General features: G+C 37.5%; 1 protein-coding gene across 3 annotated transcripts; it reads right to left on the bottom strand.

The window, feature by feature from the left end:
* Positions 1-2590: 2590 nt before the first annotated feature.
* On the bottom strand, positions 2591-18000 carry arfip1 (ADP ribosylation factor interacting protein 1). Of its 3 annotated transcripts, XM_015377365.1 has the most exons (10): positions 17755-18000; positions 15337-15671; positions 11058-11156; positions 10741-10849; positions 10100-10201; positions 8682-8794; positions 8149-8370; positions 6732-6889; positions 6429-6603; positions 2591-4360 (listed from the first exon to the last, which is right to left on the bottom strand). In XM_015377365.1, the coding sequence occupies exons 2-10, from the start codon at positions 15667-15669 to the stop codon at positions 4205-4207; spliced, it is 1467 nt and encodes a 488-aa protein (XP_015232851.1). In that variant the 5' UTR covers positions 15670-15671; positions 17755-18000; the 3' UTR covers positions 2591-4204. The 3 variants fall into 3 exon arrangements, with proteins under 3 accessions (XP_015232851.1, XP_015232853.1, XP_015232852.1); XM_015377367.1 differs by lacking the exon at positions 15337-15671 and having other exon boundaries at positions 2592-4360; positions 17755-17919; XM_015377366.1 differs by lacking the exon at positions 10100-10201 and having other exon boundaries at positions 2596-4360; positions 17755-17999.
* Positions 18001-19067: the final 1067 nt, after the last annotated feature.

The raw sequence follows: 19067 nt of genomic DNA, 5'->3' as shown, positions 1-19067 counted from the left end.
ATGGATATGGAGGAGGCGGCTTTCAGAGGAGAAAGGAGTTTAGCTTCAGATGGATGCGGAGCTCAGGTAAGCAGAGCGCGTCCTGGTCGGGGCGCAGCGCAGACAGACTGGGCAGCAGACTGTGGCGGTGTTCACAACCTCCTCGTAACGTGATTGGGCCAGGTGGAACGGGCGCGTTCACGTGCCCCTCCACCCCTGCGCTCCCGTGCGCGCCTACCGGTGTAATAACAAATCTGGCGGCTGGGTTGATATAAGCAGGTGCAATTCTGATCAGGAGTGTTTCTGACCTCATTTTAAATCAGCAGAGGTGTAGCCAGAGCATTTTTATAAGGGTGGCCAGGCAATAACCAATGTTCACAGAGGGGTGGCCGAAAGTGGATAGGCACCAGAACCTCAGGGTCAATCTACACTGTTCCAACAGGAAAATGAACAATCACAACATCTCCATTTTCTAAATAAAGACAAACTATACTTTCCTACAGCCTTTGCAAACAAAAGATGCATATATTTAAACATCCATGCTGTCGAAATTAAAGGTGTAGTTGACAAAATTCTTTCAGTTTTTAGTTCTGGCACAAACATCTTATTCATTATCATTACTAACCTACTTTTATTAATATACTAATATCTACATTAAATGGATTGCTTATTATTAAAGTAGTTATTTATCTCTGATTTCAGAGAAGACTCCTAGATGAATTGCAGAGGCCATCATTTCCTCTTTACCCGTTATATAACTAAATCTAGTTCTGAAAAGAGCATGAATTCTGTATTTAATGTTAGTATATTCATGTGCATAATTAACCACATGGTTTTTTTGGCAGGTAATTGTTTACATATATAAAATTTTAATGTTAAATAAGTTAGAACATTCCACTTGAGAGTATTACTGCTGTCACCGTCTTTATTATAGGGAAAAAATGGTTGGGGTGGCCAATGATTGGGTAAGGGTGGTCACTGCCACCCCATCCAGCTCCGGCCCTGTAAATCAGAACACCGTGTTAATTAGGGGGGTTGGTTTGTTTCTAACTTATCTTTAAGTTTGCCTTAACAAAGCTTTTTATACTGTAGCCCAAGCAGATATGTTCACACTTATAGAGAGAACTTTATCTGCTTTGTGCCTGAGCCCTTTGAATTTTAGCCATTTCCAAAATTCAGGAAATGTCCTTAAGAGTATTTTAGACTTTAAATTGCTATTCACTCTAATTATCTTACAGAGCAGGCTCATAATGTATAGAGTAGGGGTTTGGACTTTAAGACGATTTCTTTATGTATTTTTCCACTCAGTTCATAAACAAACCCAAATTGAAGGTAGGAGTTTCTACATTTTTCCAAAGTGAGGTTATGCTTTTGAAATATAAATAAATTTAATGGTTTAGTGAATGACCCAGAATTAATAAAACACCATTAAGATCAAAGGTAGAGTACACAAAGACAATTTACCTCTAACTGCTTGAAAGATTATGAGTTCATTTCGAATGCCAGTCATTCATCTCCTTTTGTTCTCTGAGAAACCGTTTGCTCCAGACGGCGTGGTGTTCCAACAGGCCGTGTTTAAACTGACAATTCAATTCCAGATAAAACATGTCGCTGATGCTACGGTCAACATTGTTAAAGCTTTCCTGGGGATTATCCAGATCCTGCAAAAAGTGTAGCTGTGGGTGTGGTCGGCTTGTGGAAACCTAAAGCTTTTTTTTTTGGGGGGGGGGGAGAAAACTTTCAGTAAAACGGCTCCACACTCTTGGCCAGCATCAACAGACCATAATGGGTTTTTACAATAAACCACTGCTGTCTGCAGAATGGTGGCTGAGAAAATACAGGATGGGACAGGTTGCTTAAAAAAAACAAAAAGGCTATTGTAAATTCTCATAGAGCACATCTTTAGCTGTCAGGGATAGTTACTTTTCTAACATTACAGTACCCTGCAAAGCAATTAAAGCTGTGGAGAACTCAGAAAACAGAAAGAGTGTGGCAATGATACAAACCTATCAAGGTATAATGGTCTTTTATACGCCAACAGGGTAGGCAGGTCATATATGAGAGGTGGCCTACACATTCAGATATGTGGATCTGCATATACAAGTCATGCACTTTGTAAATTTGTGTAAATTTGGTCTATATGTGAAAGTGGAAAAAAAAAAGTAATTGTTTAAAAAAAGCCAGGAGAAGTCATGTTTGCAGTTTGCTACATAGGGATCAAAAAACCTCAGGAAAGTGATCTGGTCATATTGGATCAAAACTGAACCTTTTAGCAGAGATCTAAAAAAAAAGTTTCTTTTTCACATAAATGATAAACCATTTCCAAAGTAAAAATGGTTGTGGTATCATTATGCTTTAGGGATTCTCCTCTCCTGCAGGGAGAATAAAGCCTGTCAGAGTTGATGGGAAGATCATGTGTATGAAGCATAAGATTCATTAAAACGTGTAGTTAAAAATTAAAATAAAGTCTGATCTCAAATGATACCAAATAACTAGGAAATTTTGAAAACTTTACAAATACTTTATAAATATGCATGAAATGTCCAGAAAACATGTCAAACTGAAAAGGTTAGTTATCAGTAAGTACTACAGCACACTATTTTAATGAACCAATCACCTTGACTGCCGTTTATATTTTCATTTCTTTTTTTATATCTTAAAGTTCCAAACAAGGGTACAGAAAGAGAAATTTTATTCTCCCCATACAGGTTACACAACATTCAGAATATTCCCATCTTAACATGTTCATTTTACATTTTACAAAAGGTTGATATCCACTAGAACACAGAGGTACTAGAAAAAATAAGCCAAGTGGCTGCATTGGTCAATCCAACATTAAAATAGATTACAAATATATATATTTTTTCCAGGAAATGACATCTTGTACAAGCTTTACTCCTTTAAACCGTTGTAGCAAGCCCTAGGAAAAATAATGAGCCTTTCTTCTTGAAAAATACACTTTATAGCCCAGATGACGTAAACGGATAGCAGCCAAAGATGCTGGTCTTTACAGGTGAAAACTGCAGTTAATTCGATTTTGGTTCACACCTGACATTAGGCCTTTAACATAGTTGTTTAGACCTATATTAATAAATGTGCATATAAGGGACATGTTTTCAAGATTGATTTAGGAAGTCAGTGAAATTATTGTGCTGAATGTTCCAATGTCCGTGTTCTGTTTGGTCCTTTGCCCCATGCTGACAGTTTTAAAAAACCAAGAAGCAGGAGTGTACTGAGAGCAAGAAAAGAACAGATTCAAGGCACGTTAAAGTGACAAAAGGCTGGTCCTTCATGTTCTGGAATCTACAAGAATCACTTCCATCTCCATTTTTCTATCCTAAATACAGACAAGCTAAAAGAGGAGTGCGTGTTTGACTAAATGATTAGAGCTTTTTGGAAACACTTTGGTTTTGCAAGGTTCAGCAGAAAAGATGTGCATCGGATATGAAATCATTATTCCAAAATGAAGTTGCAGTCAGGAGCTGGTAGTTTAAAAACAGCTCAACATCAAGTCAGCAATCAATCAGAATAAGCTGCTCTAGGTCTGCCCATCGCACATAAAACCTGGGAAAAAAATAACTTGATTTTGTAAACTTTGGTTTTTGAATCAGTCAATGCAGGTGCGTTTGATAGGCAGACCTTGTTTGAGGCCAACAGAGAAAAAGAACACATATTCGCTTCTAAATTTTAACCATAAAACAAACAAACACTCCCAAATGGTCAAATTGCCACTTCAGACAACTGAACAATGAAAATAAAACCAATTTACACAATTAAAAAGTTTGAGTACAATTTAGCTCTGATTATCACATCTGGTTCATTCAGAATTAGTACTGGGTGTCATGTGGTAAAAGTCCAGATTGTTGTGACATTTAATGGCAGCATCCTCCCATAGCTGCCAGGATAACGCCAACTGTGCTCTGCTGATATACAAACATTCATATGCTGAAGTACAAAAGGCAATTTAGAGTTTCAGAAAGTGTTTACTGCTGCAACTCCTGTTCAACACATCTGTCAAACAGTAGAAAAGTGCTTCTCTTATGATTTGAAAGAACAACAAAAATGACTTAGGAAGATCAGACAATAGGAGTGTAGGAGTTGGTTCCTTTTGTTAGAAGATGTAGTTTCAGAAGTTTGAAAAGCAGCAACAAGGGGAAGGTAGGACTCTGTCGTTTCTGTAGCGGGTTTGGTCAAACTGAGCTAAACCACCACCACAAGGAACTGTTTAATGCTCTTCCAGCCATGAAGGACTTTCACCACCAGGCACCTTCAACTTGATGTGGAACTGCTTGAGAGTCTGCTCCAGCTGCTGCTGGTTTCCAGCGTAATAGGCAGCTATAGCATTGTGGAACAGGATGAGCTGGTTATGCAATACCTTCACCTGATGGGGGGGAAAAAAACAATAGTAAGAAAAGGTTACTAACCAAATAATCTGAACAGATTTATTGGCCTTCCTGGTAGGATACAAGCTTTAAAAGATTTGTTTAATGCCTGTTGGGATGAAGAAAAGAGGGGAAAAACTGTAAAACTCACATTAATGCCACCAAAACAGCAGCCTGAGAATTGCTGACTGAGAGAGAAATAAAGATCAAAATACAAATAAAAAACATCTTTACCTACCATCACAAACGTAAATGCAACTTGGAATTTACTTGAAACTGTAAAAGTTTTTTTTTTTTTTTTTTTATTATGTAAAAGTTTAAGTTTGAGGTTGAGCAGGTGGGTTTGATTAAAGTCTAAATCAGAAGTGAAATGATAGAAAGGCACCTGATGCCCACTTTAGGGGGGGGATCAGGAAGGATGTGGACCGGTTGTTCTCCTTATGCTACGTTCAGGAAGCATGCGGTTGAAGCAGCAGAAGCAGCTGGTTTGCATGTAAAAAGTACAGCATGTACTTAAAGTCGTAGGGAAGCTGCTGTTTCAACCGTTGCATTTCCAAATTCTCCCGATTGGTGCACGACTTTACACAAGTGAATAAAATGAATGTGATTATCAAGGGGGCGGGATTGTTGTGGCGGAAGGTTCTCAAGCAAGTTCGGTTGTGCCCGGTGTCTCCGAAGCATTTTGCTAACCAGTTAGCAACTTAGTGCTAGTAACTTAATGGTAAAGTAAATTATTCAAATTTCTTATTTCAACCATTGCATATATTAGCTGCAACATATGAATCAAGATGCTATGAATGAAAAATTTAGATTGACACATGACCATTGATATATGATTTGCCGAATTTAGGTGTACAGGCTGACTCGTGTGACGCGCTTCACAAGCAGAGGCTGCTGGAGTTGGAAAACCTGAACTTTTGCTGCTCGACGCAACATATCAACCAATCAGAGGGGCTGATCTGGGAGCTGGCAGGGAGACAGACACAGCACTGCTGATGCAAATCGCTTTGATCACTCCTCTCAAACAGTTTATCAATGCCTAAATTATCTTAAAATGTCGAAACCTGCCTGCAAAATATGCTCACTTTTATTATTCTGATTTCTGATCAGTTTGTAAGACATAGCTGAAAAAACGCTAAAAACATCTACGTCCAGCGGCCATGAACAGTAGTGGAAACCCCCCAGCTGCAGTGAATTCCCAATGATAGCCCACTGCCGGTAAGTGGATATCTGAGCGCCTCCGACGGCAAAATCATATTTTAAGGCAGGATCGTAATCTTGATGAACTGACTGAACAGGCAATGTTTTCAGGTGGACTTTCTCCCGTAAGACTACTTTTCACCAGCTTATCACAGCAAATATAGCAAAGTCGCTCTCTGCAATTGAACACAGGAGTAGCAGAAGCCTCAGATGCATCTGGACACTTTACTGGACGCGCTTCAGGAGGATAAAAAATTCTCTTGATGCGCGTCTGAGCTTAATGTGTACAAGCCTAAAAAATGAAGCAGCAGGTGCTTTTTTGCTGCACAAAGTGTGCGGTGTGAAAGTAGCATAAGACCCTGAGAGCATTGCACCACATCACTCTGAAATAACAGATTTTATATTCAAATCTAGCCATTGTACAAGTAAACAGAGTATGGGCTCTCATTTTCACTTTCTGCAGGATCACAATGTAAAGGACAGGAAGCATTAACACAGAAATGTTTAAACAAAACTAAAACAGCAATATTTCCCAAACCTAAATCCTACAGAAACCCTTTGAGGTGCAATAAGGAAGAAGTGCATAAAACAACACCAGTTTTACAGATAACCCAGTCAAAGGCACCTTCAAGTTCTAATTTGTTAAATGTTGTCAGTGAATAACTGAATTTTAAAAGGTATTGACAAAAAATTTAGCAAAAAAAAAGGCGATGGAGTTTTGTAAGTTTTTTGAATGTGGCATATACTTTTTCAGATTGTTCTGTGAGATCATGCTACAGCAACAAAAGCTGAATTCATTTAAAGACAGAACTCAACAAGTTTGTCTACATCTGTACATTACTATAGTAGGAATGACAAGAAGCCAACCTTATTCTCTTCCAGAAACTTCAGCTTCACAGATACATCGTTTCGCATTCTTTCAAACTTCTCACGATGAATCTGGAACTGCTGCTGGGATTGCTCAATTTTCGGCATGGTGTTGCCGTCACGCGGTCCAAGGTTCAGCTCCTCAAAATCCGTACGATATGCGTCATACTCAATCCTGAGAGGTTTTATTTAAGAATGTAAATCAGATAAATAAAAATAAAGGTAATAAACTTATGCATTACAAGCAGAAAATGACCAGAAAAAACTTGGACCTGCTGCTAAGGCCTGTCCCACAGGAATTACCTGGCAGCTTCATATTGTTTGATATTGATCATGGTGTCTTCAATTGTTTTGTCGACAAGGGTGTCAACACTGGAGATGAAGAAGTTGATTGCAGCCAGCAGCGTCTCTCCATTTTTTGACAGAAGTTTCTGTGTGTCTGCGTTGTAGCCAAACTCCTCCTGATGGAAAAATGAATAATGACAAAAAAATTATTTTGTCTAAGTTGTTCAAGCAAACCTGTTATGCAGACATTTTCAGATTTCTGACAAGGGGACAACATTCAACAACATTGAATCAGTTTAGCAGAGGAGGAAAGAAATTATGGATTAAAACCTTTTTTTATTGGAATTAACGCAATTTAAACAAATTAAAATCTTCTCACTAAGTGTGTTGTTGATGAGCCTTAATTTTAATCTCATCTTGAATCCCTGAATTTTAGCAGCTGTAATAGAAAACTGCAAGCACAGCTTTAGCCCCTGCTTCAGTTAAAACCACGTTTAAACTTAGGGTTTATACAGGAATAAGTAACTCTAATTTAATGCTCTTAGAAATTATTTTAATGCCATCAACAAGTAGCAACAAGAAGCGGTTCCACGCAAATATTTTGCCATATACTATATCTGACGAAATTGTTTTTAAAATCGCATGTTCTTTTGTTTGTTTGTTTTTTAAAACCTGTATTCCCTGTATTCCCAGCACTATTCCAGTCTTATCAATCTTGGATTATTTTCTTATACACCTTTGATGTTCTTTTTTATGTGTGAAAACATCTGAATTAGGAAATCAGCTATGGGTCAGATTAATGATAAGATCTGTCGGGTGCACTGCAGAGGAGATTAATGATGAAGAACCATTGTCCACATCTGTGTGCAGGCACACCTTGAAGCAGAACAAACCATCCTTTCTAAGCAACATTAATGGAAAAAATTATGTTCATATTGAAATAAACATGTTAAGCTGACAAATTCAAGAAAAACAATATGAAGAGCTTTTAAAAAAAAGCCTAAAATGTATGTTTAATGTTAATATGGGAATCTCTGCAACATTTTAAAAGGATGTTCAAGTCTTTATTATAAACTGTTTATATTTGCTTTGGAGTCATGCTTAAGATGATTTCTAGTTGAGAGTCTAAAATTCATAAACAATGAGGACTCATCATTTAGCCCATTTAAAACTCTAATGTGCTTTTGATTACATTTTTTCCCCACAGAATAAATAGGATATAGCAATAGTAAGAACATAAACATACAACTGCTTTTAAGGTTTGGAGGGACAATTTTTCAAATTCAATAAAAAAAAAATAAAATAAAATTGTTGACTGTTTTAACCAGGAAAGAAAGTGTCTATAGCAGTGCTACGATTACTGAAAGGTTGCATTCATTTCGTTTTGTAGACAGCGTTTTAACAGACATGACTAAAGCTAAAAGGTCCGACTCACATGGAGCTCAGGTGACTTGAGGCTAAGGTCAGCGAAGGCATCACCCAGCTGCCTCTGAGTTTGCATAATTTGGGACAGCTGATTGGCCAGCGCCTGAGCCAGCTTGATCACAATTTGGTACTTCCTCTTATTTTCGCGGAGAAGCTCAATTTGCGCCTCCAGCTCCAGGTCCACAGTCTTTGATCCTCGGCCCAGCTTCTCTGACAAGATCTGTCGGGTGCACTGCAGAGGAGAGCGGCCTTGTTAAAACAAGCATTCATACTGGGAGGAGTTAGGGCAAAACAAAGGCTGGGGGGTGTTTTTTGTATCATATACAGAGAGAAGACTACTGAGAGGGTGCGGAAATGACCTACAGGAGCATAGTTGAGCAAAAACGTCTAGAGCAAGAAAGGGATAACCTATCAATCGTGTTGTTAGTGGGAACTCTGTTAAACCTGTTTCAAGAGAAATTAAATACAAAAAAATAAAGAGAAATACTTTGCAAAAACAGAGAGGATAGTAAAAATAAATAAAGCAGGCAAAAAGAGATTTACTTTATATGTGTTGATGCTCCATTTTCTCACAAGGTCCAGTTTTTCCATGGCTGGGTTCTTCAAGTCGTCTGAAAGGACCACCGCCCCGCTGGTGGGCTGAGCTTTCATTGTGTCTGGACAGTCAAAAGTCATTCACATTATTAAAATAATAGAAAGCAAAAAAAAAATATCAAGATACAAGCAAACAACTATGCTTTTTAACAACAGTTTGTTTAGACCATCGACACAGACAGAAGCCCTAAAAACACATTTAGGTGTTCGCATTCTTAATCTTTAGTTAGAATAAACAGAGAATGTCAATAACTCAAGTGAAAACCATATAACTTTAATGATGAAGTTAGATAAGATTTTCTTTTACAGACATGATGAAGGTATGAAAAAGAGAAACACTGAAAAATTAGGGATATTTTGGTCCAGTTGCAGTTTATATTTAAAAGTAAAATATTAATCCCTTATATTACTGCATTACTGTAATCAGACTCACTGTATTTTTACCTGTTCAAGCTATGCGGGTACTGCTAATTTTTGCACTGATGATAGTACTGATTGCAATTAACTCACTAAGATTTATATCCGCTGTGGTAAAGGAGGTCAATCCAAACGGCCAAATATACTATAAGATGCTAGAGTTTAAATGCATGCTACCTAAAATAAGACCATCTACCAAAAATGCATCTTAGCAATCCTTTGCGATCAACATAATGTAGAAACTGATATTCCAATAATGAATAAGATTTGATATATTGTAAAGCTATTTTAAAGTTAGCCTTTGGAAGCTACTAGTATGTTTTCAGAACTTTAAACATCGAAGTAACAAGTGTTAAACTCCAGTCCTCGAGGACTACTGCACTAAAACGTTTAGATGTTTCTCTGCTTCAGTAGACCTAATTCAACTAACAATGTCTTCGGCTCGACTATAAAGAATTTGGCTACATTCTGAGGACATAATTTAGCCATTTGAGTCAGGTCACACCTAAAATATGAAAATATAAAATGTGAACCAGAGTATGAAAATCCTGACCTAAGCAATTTAAACATTTGCCATCAATCCCCAGAATTAAATTCAGTTTCATGAAAATGTGTTGTCTTATAAACAAAAGGAAACTCTGTGCCCCCTTCTGCAAGGAAAATAAAGGCATGCAAGCAAGAAAATGCAAGGATTTTTTTCCCCCAGAAAAAAAATACATTTTAAGAGCTTACATCTAAATTAATGAGAAAAATTCTTAAAACTAATTCAGCTGTAGCGCACACTGAAGCAGCGGAAGTGTTTGGAGGGCCAGTAAGTGGAAAGGGAAAGATAGTTTTGTTATAATAGGTGAAGCAAGCCTGCAGAAAAAAGCAGCAGGTAAGCAAGTAATTAAAGTGCATTTAGGTTGTGATTTAGTGCCAGCTGATTCAAACATCATTGCTTCTGGTACCTTTCTCCACCTGGCTATCGCTGGAGGAGCGTGCCAGGCGGCTAGCGACAGCCGAGCTTGGAGCTACAGGTGTCACAGGAGAAGAGGGTAGGCTTGCTGACCCTGAGAGATATTCAAAGTTGGGAATCATCAGCATATTTAGTTCTAACCATGAAATTCTAAATGGGATATTCCCATAAATGTTTGCAGTTTCTCTCTTCTCTTTACAGCTGCAGAGTGCGCAGTGAACAAAAGGTTTCCTCAGCTGGTGAGAATAACATGGAAAATAGCCATGGCAACACTGAGTGAACAGGCCGCAACAGCTCCCTGCTCTATAGGGAGGCTTTTATTAGCATTTCTAACAAGCACATGATGATGAAAAGGACATGTGGGTTACAACCAGGAGATCAGAGCCAACTCATTACATTTAAATCAGCTTCACTCATCCAAATTCTAGCCTTTCATTTCAAGCAATGTAAAAAAAAAAAAAAAAAGCGGACCACTGCGACACTTGCAGTCTGTAAACCCAACTGCGTTTGGACAAAATCAGTATTCAAATAAAAGGGGGAAAAGTCTGACCGATTGTTGAACTTGTGCTTTAAAAATTAGGACTGCAAACAGAAAACAGCAAAGTAAAAAAGCAGGGAGGGACGCTTGTTTACCTTTGTATGGTCCCGATTCAATGATGCCCTCTGCTGTTGACTCAAAGTTGCTGGAGGTGAGTGAGGAATCGGAAGCCTTTATGGCTCCTGGATTAGTGGAGTGGGAATCCTGTGGAAATTAAAGTTAGATTTACAGTGGAAGTGGAACCTAATAAACTGTCTGTATAGAGATCTGCACACTGCCCTCTTTTTAAATGTACCATGTGTATATGTTTACAAAAACGAATTAGACAACACTCGTGATGCAAATGATATTTCTGGGGAAATTAAGATGCAGATACACCCAATTAAAAAACAAACTGGGATCAGGGCCTTACCCTCTGAAAAACACTCTCGGGGCTCTGATCCAGGTCTCCATTGCTGGTGACTGGGATCTCAGCGGCTGAGCCTCTATGAGAATCAGCCATTGTGCTCTCCTAGAACAAGGATGAAATGAAGGCGTTATCAGATCAGGAAAGAGCAGATTTCACAATCCTCTGCAGGGAAACAACATGTGAGCCGCCACCTTGTGGCCACCAAAACTAAAACATTTACCAGAACAATCTATAAACAGATGCATAACTGAGCAATTGATCCGATTTTAAAACAGGACTACAAAACGCTCTGAAATCAGCCAAACACACAGCAAAGTATTCACACCTTTTGGATGATCACATTTTGTGCAGTAGCTGCCACAAACTTCAAAATAAATCTATAAATGAATTAGGCTGCAACTAAAAATTTGATCACATTAATCTGTCTTTTTTTTTTTTTTGATGAATTGATTCATAATGTGATAGCAAAATGTGCATTAACGAAGAATTTATACGGAAATTAAATCAAATGAAGCTAAAACTATGCAACTTGCAACTGGATATTCAACGGATATTCAACGTCAAACATTCGTAGATAGTCAGCAATGTGACTGCCTTTAGACTCATTTGATCTGCTGCAGCTTGAATGAATGAGTATAGAAATATTCTCTAAAAGAGTTGCAGATGCAACTGAATTGTGTGCATATAACAAAAAGTCAGACTGAATTACTTTATGCTTAGATTTTCTTTAAACCAATAGAACCAGATTGATAGAGGGTTTTAAAGTAGTTGGTTTTGATAAGTTGTTGACCAACATGTGCAGCTCTCTTGCAACATCAGTCCCATGTTTTACAACATGGTTTCTGGTTGATTACAAAACAGCGAGATTCAAAGAGAATGACTAACAATACTAAGAGCAAAATGCTTCCACGTGTGTTTGTTTGGGTCTTATGTTTACAGTGACATCACTCATCCAAGTCTACTGTATTATATTACCCACCACTCTAATGCGTGGTACAATTTCATTACTGAAAAGGAAAAAAAACAAATGTACCTAAAAAAAAAAAAACAATGGAGCACAGTCTGTAAGGTGCTGACCCAAAAACAGAGGAACTCTGTCCAGGGATATATACAAAAAAAAACAACAACAGCTCAGATAGTCTGAAAGGAATTATTAAAGATTGTAACATTTGCAGTTGTTAACCTGGGAGAAAAATCCAGCTTCTGCAGCAATATCCTGAATGTGCAGCAATTTGAGAAATGCTGACAAGGTCAACAGTTTAGTTGAACATCTGTGAGCTAAATCACAGGAAAGGCCCAGTGTTGCAACATGCTTTACATACACTAGTCAGAAGCAGAAGGCAGAGTTGTCTTAGTCTCCATTTCATTTTACAACCCAAATCACTGTGGATCTGGAAACTAGGACACTGACCTAATCAGCATGATGCTCTAAGCTACTTTGCAAGGTCTCACTATAAGAAGCTGTAGCTTTCTGTTTGTAAATCTTCATTTGCAACTCTGGACAAGATCCTTTACCTACCACGCAGAATGTGAATAATGCAGATAACGACCATATCAGCATCTAACTGGATCCTGGTCTTTTAAAGCCTGTTTTTTTTTTTTTTTCAAAGGGATATATTTTATTATATTAACTCCAAAAAAACTCAGCCCTCATTCTGATCTTGATACTTCTCAGAGTTCTGTTTGCTTTATTGTTAGAATCATTACTGTTGAGTTTTTTAGAGACCGTCATAATCTCCTTTCTAAAAGCACGTATAATGTGTATTAGGGATGCACCAGTACTGATATCGTGCCCGATACTAGTGTCAAGAACTTGTAATAGAAAAAACAACGCGATCCTCTGAACCAATACAGCTTCTACATCTGACAAAGATCACAGTATCAAAACAATTCGGTTTATCTTGACAGGAGTCCTTTCCTTGTTGTAAAAAAGCCCCCTCTAATAGAAATAAGGTGCACTGGGTCCAAGGTAAAAGTCTGACTTTGATCGGTATTTTAGATTATCAATTTGACAAAGCCTTTTTTTTTTAACCCTCGTATCTGTGCTTGGTATCATCAAGTTCCAAAATGTCAGTGCTCGTCTCTATTCGAGGAAATCTTGTAATCCTAATGTGTACAAATGTACATATAACAAAAGTAAATTTAAGATTGGTATAAGGTCAGGAAAGGCAGACATTGGCTGGTTTCTCACTGGAGGTCTTAATGCTAAACTATGACATTTTTTTGGTGAAATCCGATTGTTTTGCATAGTTGTTCACATTTCCAAATATATGGAAATTTTATGTGATCTCCTGTGTGAACTGCATTCACACAACATGTGTCCCGCATGCCAAGTAGAGGATGTACTGACGTCACATGCGAGTGTGCTCTGTGTTTACACAAGTAAACATGGATGGTAGTGCTGAAGCACATCTGGCAATCTTTCCCAACCTCAGCCAGTGCATTAACAACACAATCTTTCAAGAAGGTTGAAAAAGACTGCCCTCCGCAATATCGTCTGCCATGGTTCACAGATACAGACTGCATACTGGCAAAACAGAAATTGGACTTTAGGCTGCAGTGTGAACTAGGGCTGAAACAATTAATCAGATTAATCATGATTGATCATTGAAATAATCGTCAATTAATGTAGTAGAGACTAATAGAGACTCTAAAATATACGTTAAGCCGACAATGCAACCCGCTTAGAGCAGTAATTACATCAGAATTGTAAAAAAAAATAAAAATAATAATAATAATAATAAAAATAAATATCTATATATCTATCTATATATTTATATATAAAAAAATAAAATAAAAAAAACGTTTTCATCAGTCAATATGCTCTATCTAGAACTCATTAACAGACTTCCTTTAACCTCAGGAGCAATTCAGATATTAATATCAAATGGATGCAGCTTTAGTAGTAATATAATGCAAAACTATTTTAAAATTATTTTCGCTATGATTTTAGAATCAAAGTTAATGAAGGATTTGGTTAATATAGTAACACTGAAGTGGAAAATTAGGAAGATTTGTGAATTTATTGCAACAAATTAAAAAGTAAATAATAATAGGTAAATTCAGCTTTAAAAACGACATCCAAAAAGCTAAAGCATATAGAATTAGTTCAGTTTAGCATATGTGCTTTGCCGGCTGTATCATGCCACAGATCCATAAATACTTAAAGGTCATTGGATACATCATGCAGGTAGGAAGCACAGATACACCTGGCTCAACCTGTCAAACTGCATGCTGAAGATAAGACTGGAGCAAATCAAATAGTCCACGCTTACATCTGATTCGGTACGTTAGTGCTAACAAGGAAGAAAATAGAAATAACATCTTTGTGCAATAGTTAATTAACCTTTTTTTTTTTAATAAGATGTTCAGCAAAACCGTTCGTCCTTTTATTTGCAAACCTAAAGTGGGACTGGGACATAGCATCAACCAAAGAAGACATTTCAGTCTTCTACTGTTTGTAAAGACAGCAACTCAACAGCTTAACCCACTGCTGCTAACACACGATGTTTCAGTGGCTTCAAGCAAATTGGCCATGCAAAGGAACAAGGTATAGTTTGTAAATCCCACTGTTGACTGTTCTGGAGATAAGTGAGAATGGTTTGGGAGTAACAGGAGAAAACAATCTCATTGTTCAGTTCGCCTCTTAAAGACAGAATGTGCTCCAGAATGTTGGATTGTAATAAAAATAAAAGAACACAAAATAAAATAAAAAAATAAAAACTGTACATTGTTGCGCAATAATCAATAGTCCCTGAGCCCCCCCCCTCTCAATCAGCTTACAGTACAATCTGTAGAGAAGTCATTACTCACTGCCAGTTGAGGTATAACACTTTTCAACAAAATTAAATACATATACAGGACATTTCATGGTAAACAAGATAATTCAAATGTCAGCAATAAGTTTGCAATAAGCCAGAGATAGAAAATGCATATTCTATGCAGAAATACACAAGCCACACCAGAGAGCAAAAGCCAATTAGCAGAAATTTTACCAAGTCCACCACCAAATTCTGCAGATTCTCCTGAAGCTCCAGCAGAGCATTTTAAATATAACACACAACATCAAATTAATGCAAAGACGGAAAATGATAAATCCGTTTTACCCATTTCAATGGAGAACAAAAATTTTAAAAACGGTTAAAGGGAAAATAAAAGTATTTTATAGGAAGAAACCGCCACCATCACTGCATATCAGGAATTAAAATGCGAAGCAAGAGCGCAGAGAGGAAGTGCCAGGAAGGGGTTTTATTTTTTTTTATAAAATGAGGGTAAATATCACCTTTGTTTCAGAAAGAGAATCTCCACTTCCCTTTGATGTTTCAGCCGATTCACCCTGGTGTTTAGCCTTGCTGCCTACACTGCTGGACACATTTCCCGCCCGGGTACCCTTATCCATCTCCTTATCACAGGATTCTGTATTTTCTTCATCACTGTTAATATTGATCTCATAGAGTACATCAGCTTTTTCCTCTCCTTTCCTGCTACTGTCAACAATTTCTGGGGTTGCATCGTCATTCAAACTCTCCTCTGCTTTATCAGTTTCCTCACATTCCATCTGAGGGTCCTCAGCTGAGGTCTTCCCCGACTCAGCCTCAAGACTAACTTCAGACATACCTGAAAACAAGACATACAGGACAGGATGAAAAAGTCCTACAGTGTCGGGAGATTACATACTTTAGATATTGGAGCAGTTAGCAATAGAGATTCATACAAAACAAAGATGACCTAAAAAGGTATGTTAACCCTTTAATGTTTTCACATTTGTGCTACAACCAAAGTAAAGTCAAATAAAAATGAAAGTTTGCAGTCAAATATTTTATGAAGAAAAATCTGAACAGAATTAGCATTTAGACCCTTCATTCTAATAGCCCTAGAAAGGGCTTGACATGAACTTTTTTGCTGGCCAGCTAACATAGCTAGTGGTTTTCCACAGATACTACCTACAATTTTTTTGTTGGGAATTTATGTTTGCTATGATTAAAGCTGACTACAGTGTGCTAAAGTGTAATTGAACTAGATTTACAACTTTTTAAATGTAAATGACCCTTGTACACAGACTACATAAAATGTTTAATATGCATCCGGGTATGATAAGGATCTGTGTGAAGCTCCTTTTATATGACAGTGAACAAAGCAATAAAAGCTGGGGTTTCTTTTAACATGTTAAAAGTGGTGCAGGGGAAGCAGAAGATATATTTCAAAAGATAAAACTGAAAAAATATAAATATCATAATTTCAATATTTATTTACAGGAGTAAATACTAACACGGAGCAGAGAAAAATACCTGCAGGGAAATGATGATTCAGAAAGTCAGATACACTGTCAGAGCAGTTCATTACATTCTCTACTGGGTCATTTAGCAACCCATTTCAATCTGCTTTCCTACACTTTGTCATAAATGTTTCTTTTACTTTGTCTTCCCATCATTCCATCTTCAGTTTTTTTATTGATTTTTGTCTCCTCTCCGAATTTTCGGACACCTAGAATGTTCAGCAATATTAAACAAATTCTCTTGCTCAGCCACACAATGAGTTAACAGATTCCATTGAGGTATAATTTAGTCTGAGGATTTTTCAGAGAATAAACAGCATCATGAACACCAAACTATACGCTCCACAGAACCCAAATCAATGCATAATCAGGAAGTAAAAACAAAAAACAAAAAACAACAACTCGATATAAACTAAGTCTACCAAGAGATGACCTCATATCTAACTGGAACTGTGGAGAATTTAGCCTGAATGTAAATGATATGGTTTATGTGCAAATGAAAATCCACCATATCTCCATGGAAGATAAAGCGGTTCCAGGACCCAGGTCTGAAAGCAGGTCTGATCAAAGCATGTTTATGTGTTACAATACTCCAGTCTTTGCCCAGTCCTGAATCCAACAGATTCTGTGCTGAAACTCACAACACATCTTACTAAAAGGAGCTTGCAATTAAACATGGGTAGGTTTTAGGTTTCAATAACCTGTTGGAAGCGAGGTTTCCTATGCATAAGCAGGATTTCAAAAATAAAGCTCAAAGCTACACAAACTGCTGTTACCAGTACAATTAGGGAAGTGCCAAACCCTACCATTACCTGCACCGTCAGAGTCTCTTCCACAGTGACAGCCAACTAAAACACATCCCTAACAAATCTCTTTAGAAGTTTTAGTTTATACCTTTGGACATAAATGTATGTTCACAGTCGACTTGCCTGTATATTTGAAAATATAGATTTTATCTCATTTGCTGAAACTTTTTATTACAGCTGTAAAACCACCTCATACCCCGGAAGGGAGAAATACAAGGGGCAAGGTTGGGTGGATCACCTGTTGCAGGAGTGTCACGTGACCGACTGAGACGTCAAAAGTAATAAGTATAGGTCAGCAATCATCGTCACTATTTTTTTTATTTTAGTGGCTGCAATGAGTCCTTAAAGAGTATTTTGAAAGTAACATTAAATCTGTGAGATGCATCAGAGTAAAACACACAATTCCACACAACTGAAACGACGTGAACGTCTCACTAGCAGACGTTTTTTAGCCTGTGGTAATGCAGCTAAACAGAAGACAACACCGACAGCAGACGCATGGAAAACTTCTAATATAGTAGTTTTAGAAAGTTGAAATTGACAAGAAAAAAACGTTGAGTGGGAAGCAAATCAAGCGTCACCGGGGGATGACATATGCTGTAAACTTGGGAGACATTACCTGTCTGCGGATGCTGCTAACTATTAGCCGCGAACTGCTAGCCGTCACAGCCGTTAACTGTAACCTTAAGTCCTGCCTCCCCGTCAAAAAACCAGGAGGGTTTCTCTTCAAAGCTGTTACGGAGACTGTTGGTGCAAAGTTTGCAGATATGCTAACAGTGTGACATTAGTGGTCCTTAACGCTCAACAGCTACGCCAGACGTAATGTCTAGACCCCGGAAAGAGTCCAATGCAGCTGTGGGCTTTCGGCTAATTATCGTCAGAGTAAGACCTTCGTGGTACACGACAGCCCCCTTCTGGTGGGAGATGGTAATAGCAGTTTAGCAGGTTTTAATCGGAGCGAACTTTAGGGAAAATTTCTGCTAACGAACAAAAAAAAAATAAAATAAAAAATACAATTAAAGTTTATGGAGATTAGAGTAATCAAACCAGAAATTATATTTTAAATCTAATTCTGTGAAGTTGTTCCGAAAAGTTGCTGAAATATGCTGCATTACATAGTAACAATGCACTACTGTACAGTAGTTTTCATACCCTTTTTGCATGGTGTCATATTGCAACCACAAATCTGAATATATGTTACTTAGAGCTGTATGTGCTAAAATAGATCTGGTTGTGAAGTGGAAAGAAAAGTATGCATTGATTTGAACGTATACATCAGTACTTTTTTAATGGAGCAATTCTTTTCCTGAAGACTATCATGGCATTGTGTAAAATCAATGGCTGATGAGTATTCTTTTGAACATGTTAAAGTATCTTTAACAGAGATTCTTAGTCTTGTTAGAGATTTCAGATTTTTATGAACTATGGGTTGGCCATTAGTGCATACATTTTCATCTAATCCATTCTATTGAACCAATAGCTGTGTGCCTAAAATGGGTTATTCTGCTGCAATGTGAACCTCTGCTCCTGTTTCAAATCAAGCTTTAAAAACTTCATGATGCTGTTGCTGTCTAAAGTTCCCTAACTTACCTCTGAGGTCCTTACAGAACAATTGTGTTTTTAGATTGGGTCACGTTGAAGGGTGACTTTTTTTTTGCTTTATAATTATATACACATTTTAAGCGCTATGGAAGAGGATTAGGGCCACTGGAAAAAAAAAAAAAAAAAAAGTTAACTGATTAGTATTATTTCAGTCTAATATGGGGAAAAAAAATCTGAATTCTAAGTTTAATCTCAGAATTCAGATTTTTTTTCTCAGAATTCTGACTTTTTTCTCAGAATTCTGACTATTTTAGGAATTCTGGGAGAAGGAAGAGATGTGGGAGCACTCAGCTTCACTGACAAAGATGAGTTGTTTGAGAGGGCCAGTCA

This window comes from Cyprinodon variegatus, unplaced genomic scaffold (genome assembly GCF_000732505.1).
Source record: "Cyprinodon variegatus isolate N-32 unplaced genomic scaffold, C_variegatus-1.0 Scaffold152, whole genome shotgun sequence".
Lineage (NCBI taxonomy): Eukaryota > Metazoa > Chordata > Actinopteri > Cyprinodontiformes > Cyprinodontidae > Cyprinodon > Cyprinodon variegatus.
The sequence above is the reverse complement of the archived record's forward strand: the minus strand, read 5'-3'. Positions and strand labels throughout refer to the sequence as shown.